Source organism: Protobothrops mucrosquamatus, unplaced genomic scaffold, assembly GCF_001527695.2.
Source record: "Protobothrops mucrosquamatus isolate PMUCROS unplaced genomic scaffold, P.Mucros_1.0 scaffold1880, whole genome shotgun sequence".
In the NCBI taxonomy this organism is placed as follows: Eukaryota; Metazoa; Chordata; class Lepidosauria; order Squamata; family Viperidae; genus Protobothrops; species Protobothrops mucrosquamatus.
Genome location: NW_015388007.1, coordinates 11,941 through 17,527, shown reverse-complemented (window position 1 = coordinate 17,527; position 5,587 = coordinate 11,941). Strand labels below are relative to the sequence as shown.

Below are 5,587 nucleotides of genomic sequence, written 5' to 3'. Positions count from 1 at the left end.
AAATATGGGGAAACGAGAGATCAGGAACTCACATTTTAAATCAATAACCTCCCAGGATCGCATCTGGAGAGTTTTTGTACTCTTCCAGCTTTGGACACAGGAGGGATATAAGTTGCAAAAAACACCCATTCCGTTTCTGGCTCTGAAACATGCTAACAAGCGGAAGATACTCTGCAACATGTTTATACTTCATTTATAGCCTACAGGCCATAATTCCTTCTGTATTTTTTCTGTAGTTACAATGCCAGCTCTGAGGCCTCTCATCAAACCTAATATTGTCAAAAAGAGGACCAAGAAGTTCATCCGTCATCAATCTGATCGCTATGTCAAAATCAAGGTAGGTGTACTTTTTGTGAATGTAAATCCTCGGTTAACGTTAAAATACTCTGGTTGGTGGTTTATTGTGGTTCTTCAAGACTTTAAAATGACAGTCTCCGAAAACATTATGTTAAAGTTCTTCCATTGATTTTGAATTCTTGTAGCGTAACTGGCGCAAGCCAAGAGGTATTGACAACAGAGTTCGCAGAAGGTTTAAGGGCCAGATCTTGATGCCCAACATTGGCTATGGGAGCAATAAGAAAACAAAACACATGCTGCCCTCAGGATTCCGGAAGTTTCTTGTTCATAATGTCAAAGAGCTGGAGGTGTTAATGATGAGCAACAAGTAAGTTGGGAAAAAATGTAATTATTCTTTACGATCTGCCATGTTGCGTTGCTATATGGTAAAATTAAGTCATTCTGAATTGTAATCCATTAAACCAGCCTTTTCTAGGTATCTTTTTTGTTATTCTCTTCCTCAGAATGTCTTGTTCTTCCTGCCTAAGATGAGTCCTTTTCTGTTACTTCACCACCTTTACAAAATCCTTTAGTGTTGCTGAAAGATTATACCGTAAAAGTAGATGGCTGAGAAAAATGAAAACAATTTTTATATTGTCATTATTGACAAAGTATTTAAAAGATTAGAAAAATACCAATGAGGACTACAAATCGTGGGCTGTGATTGCATTTTATTCTCATTTTTTTCTTCAGCCCCCATTATATAATATATACCACATCATCTTGAACACTAATCCCAAGGCAGTGGGGGACATATTTATCCCAAACAGATCCAATGAGACATAGTATAGGATTGACTCCAGCAGTCAGTTGTGTTGTGGGCATACGACCATAATTGAGCCCAAGATTTGTTGCTAAGTGAGACAGTTATGTGAATTTAGTCCCATTTTATGACATTTCTTGCCACAGTTAAGTGAATCACTGCAGTTGTTAATTAGTAATATGTTTATTAAGTGAATCTGGCTTCTACATTGATTTTACTTGACAGAAAGTCTCAAAAGCTGATTACACGATTCTGGGACACTGCAACCATCGTAAATATGACTCAGTTGCCAAGTGTCTTGGCTTTTGATCCCATAACCATGGGGATGCTGCAGCCGTCATAAGTGTGAAAAATGGTCATAAGTCACTTTTTCCAGTGATGTTGTAACTTCGGACATTCATTAAATGATGAACTGTTGTAAGTCGAGGATTATCTGTACTGAATCCGGGCAGTTAACTCATTTTGCACATCTAATTCACCCAGTAAAACTGAGGAGAAAAAAAGGCTAAAAAATTGAGCTTCCCCAGAGTTTGCAGCCAAGCCTGGAGAACATAATCTATAGTGCCAAAGCTGTGCCCACTGCTGCCTTCCCCACTAACAGAGGCAGGACAATAACGAGAGGCAGTTTTGGCCTAGTGGTTAAAGGCACCATGCTAGAAGGCCCAGAGGTAGTCATGAAAGCTAGCTGGATGGCTTCGGACCAGTCACTCACTCTGCCCAACTCATCTCACAGGGTGGTGATTGTGGGGAAAATAGGGGGAGGAAGGTGTGTTGCATATGTAGATTAGCTTATGTTCTGCTTAGGGTAGATAGTTTTTCCGCTGTCTGGCACTTCATAAAAATCATTTTGAGGAAAAATTTCTTAGAAACATTCACTATATTAACAAAGAGCTTGTAACATCGTTTTGTGGTTGCTTTTAGGTCATTTTGCGCAGAAATTGCTCATAATGTTTCATCCAAGAACCGGAAGATAATTGTGGAGAGAGCAGCTCAGCTTGCTATCAAAGTTACCAATCCAAATGCCAGACTGCGCAGCGAAGAAAATGAATAGTTGATCTTGGAACAGCTATATTTAATAAAAGTATAACATTTGGAAAATGTGTGTTCTTGGCATGAATTGAACCAGGTGGTGCCCCCAGGAAAGAAATCCTCATTTCTGAAACAAGGCAGCTCTAAAATTAGTGAGATTGCTCGTAAACATTTGCACAAATAGGATAATTTGTTACATTGCAAAAGAATGTATTGTCAAGCATGCAGTTGGAAATCGGTGATTGCCAGATGTCAGAATGAATCTGTCAATAGAAAATCCACCCAGACTAACCACCTACATTTTTCATTGAACAAGTTCCAAAAGATTGTGGGAATGCTGTAGAACATAATTATGTTGTAGAACATAATTGATTTTCAGATATAATGACATATTACATTTTGATTATCAAGCTAATTCAATGTGGGCTGAATTTAATTATAGTTAAATGGATGTACCACATAGCTGGCTTGAAAACTTTACTGTGAGCAATGTAGCATTATTGAGAGACGTGCTATAGGGTTCAGATCTGGATCCTCTGTTCAACATTATACTTATATGGATAAAGGTTTGAAAGAAATTTTGATTCAATTTGCAAGTGACACAGATTGGAGTATAGCTGAAACCCTAGAAGGCAGAAATATAATTTAACAAGTTCTTTATACTTTAGATCAGGGGTCCCCAACCCTGTCCGTGGACCAGTGCCGGTTCGTGGCATGCCAGCATCTGGGCTGCACAAACAGGCAAAGCCCCATCCGGGGGATGCAGGCAGCACACAAAACCACGCCCCCTCCGGTCCATGGAAAAACCTCCACGGAACCGGTCCCTGGGGCCCAAAAGGTTGGGTACCTCTGCTTTAGATAATTGGCCTGAGAATTTTAGTAAATAAATAAAATGAATATATATGGATGAAAAATTCTTAATTTAGGGAACAAAAATGAAATGCACATACAGGGTAGCATAGAGGATACCTGGCTTGGCAATGGTACTTGTGAAGATGGCGCTGTACATTAAACCGAATTACTTAAATGTCATCTACTGATTAAGATTCTGTCCTCTCAAAATAGCTTCCCTATTTTGTTTCATTAACATTTAAGCGTGCTTAAAAGCCCAGATTTTAAAATTACCTTGTATAGAGTGGCAAGTTCAAATTCATACAAAGCATATAGAATGTTCCTATACCTGAAGCTATTGTGAATTGTGCCACTTGGATTTCGCTGTAACTTGTATACTTGATTCAGTTTCAGTGTTGGAAACAATTAGGCTTCATTCTGATTCTTTGGCTCCAGTATGTTAACATTTTCCTTTGTCTGTATCATAACAATGAACATCTAGCGATTTCAAAATTGTTATTTTTCGTAAACGTCCATACAAAAGTTAGTTGGATAGAAAACCAATAATTAACCAAATTCCATTATTTATATATTTGACTTTATTTTCTTCTGATGCATGTACAGCAAAAGGTGGACACCCTGTTTTATAAATAGAGCACTTAAGTGATTCACATATTAAGTGGCATATGACTCTTCCCCCCCCCACCCAATGAAATGTAATCAGAAGCTGCAAGACAGCAATATGATCCTTGCTGAGCGAAAAAAAATGAGAACACTACAGATGTATTTCCATTTTGATACATGAATGGTGCCAATTCATTATTACATATTTTATACCAGATGAATGTTTCTTGATAACATGCTAATTTTATATACTTTGAAATAATCAATGCTTTGGTATTAGCTCCTTTTAAAAAAGAATTCTAGCAAGAGGGTCTATATAAGAGAAAAATTACACAGTGGCAGACAAACCACATTCATGAAGCATAAGGCATTCAAACTTGGAAGACAGTTGAGATACTTCTGTAGTTTAATATTAATTTCAGATGAGGGAAGCAGGGCAATAGCTATAAAATCTTGTAACACCATGAAAAATCACTTAATTGTAATATCAGCAAACGCGAACACCAGTATTTAACTGATGTACTTGCCACATCTTATTTGTTGATTCATTTGGGGATACAGCATGACAGTCTCATCATTTCTAAGAATACATCATGGTTTTTCACTTTAATAATAATAATAGAAAGGGCGGTAAATAACACTTGTCAATGGTGTAATTAGGTTGACTCTTGGCATGATTGCATTTCAGAACTAAGGAATAAATGGTGCATTTCAGAACTAAGGAATAAATGGTAACTGAAAAATAAGGTTGCTGTTTCTCATATCTGAAGTCTTAACTGGTTTCGATAGAAATAATTGTCATTTTTAAAATGACACCTGTTTAAAATCATTTCTAGCTTCTGCGCTGGAAACAGTGGATTGTAAGAAGCAGACAAAACAGTCCCAACAGTTCTAATTCAGATCCATTGATTCTGTTGTTGATAATGAAGTGGGATCCTTCTGAATGCTTTCAAAGAGGGAAGACATTTCTGGGTTGGCTCTGATTTGGGAAGAAAATTCAGCCATTACAGGGCTTTTATCTGCATCTGGGATGGTCAGTAGAGCAGCTACTGCCCTCATGGCTGAACGTTTCAATTCATCTTGCTTCTCAAATTCCTGCTTTACAGAACCAGCCTTTACCTAGGAAAAAAATGATTATGATTAGAATATTTTTAAAAGATCCTCGGGCAAAATTAAAATATTACCAGTCTTAATCACATTGATACATCTGTACTGTCAAGAAAAGGAAATTTACATACCTGCCCATGTGTAGAACACTTAGGAGATGTTAAATAAGTCTAAAATGTAATAGCCACATTCATTAATCTCTGCATATTCTAGAGCAGCTGAAATCTCCGAATTCTTCAAGAACAGCCCAATGTACAGCACATTGTAGGAATCCAATAAAGGCAAGAGTGATAGCAGAGACTCCTGGTCCATAAGTAGTGCACAAGACAAATCTACAAAGATCATTCCTAGCCATGATACCACCTGCTCTTCAGGCAGGAGCTGAGATCAAGCCCAACACTGGGAAAATGCAATCCCATCAAGAATTGTAGATGAAATGGATGTAGATTACATCTACATCCAAGGGGGCAAAAGCCCAGAGTCACATAATCTTGTCAGGGTTGAGTCACAATCTGTTCTCCCCCATCCCTCACAGTCGCCAGGCCTGGGTAAAAGCCTCAAGCGCACTGTTCGTATAGCTAGGGATGAAGATGTGTAGTATCACCACCATATTTTATCACCCAGTGTTGATAAAACTCTAAGTGAGGTCATTTAAAATTTTAAATAAGAATAGAGAGATAATTATTTTATTTTTATTTATTTATTTATTTATAATTTGATTTATATCCCGCCCTTCTCCACACCGGACTCAGGGCGGCTAACAGCCTTATAAAACAACATACAACAAATATCAATTAAAACCAAATTAAAAGAAAATATTCGTAAAGGCCTAGTCGTTAAAATTACCCTTAAAAACCCCACTAAAATTCCCTAGGCCAATCCCGCTTGTTGGAAAAG

At 37.6% G+C, this 5,587-nt stretch overlaps 2 protein-coding genes across 2 annotated transcripts in view; one reads left to right on the top strand and one right to left on the bottom strand.

Annotated features, from left to right (window-relative positions):
- Nucleotides 1-2,208, top strand: part of RPL32 (ribosomal protein L32) — a 4,111-nt gene extending 1,903 nt beyond the window's left edge. Inside the window, exons 2-4 of the mRNA XM_015823473.1 lie at nt 237-337; nt 483-664; nt 2,021-2,208. Coding sequence (XP_015678959.1) covers nt 242-337; nt 483-664; nt 2,021-2,150 — 408 coding nt within the window. The 5' untranslated portion in view covers nt 237-241 and the 3' untranslated portion in view covers nt 2,151-2,208. The remainder of the gene's footprint in view (nt 1-236; nt 338-482; nt 665-2,020) is intronic.
- A 1,145-nt stretch (nt 2,209-3,353) lies between these two features.
- LOC107294254 (cullin-associated NEDD8-dissociated protein 1) overlaps nt 3,354-5,587 on the bottom strand; it is a gene marked incomplete at its 5' end in the record, with an annotated part of 14,105 nt that continues 11,871 nt past the window's right edge. The window contains one exon of the mRNA XM_015823470.1: nt 3,354-4,702. Coding sequence (XP_015678956.1) covers nt 4,475-4,702 — 228 coding nt within the window. The remainder of the gene's footprint in view (nt 4,703-5,587) is intronic.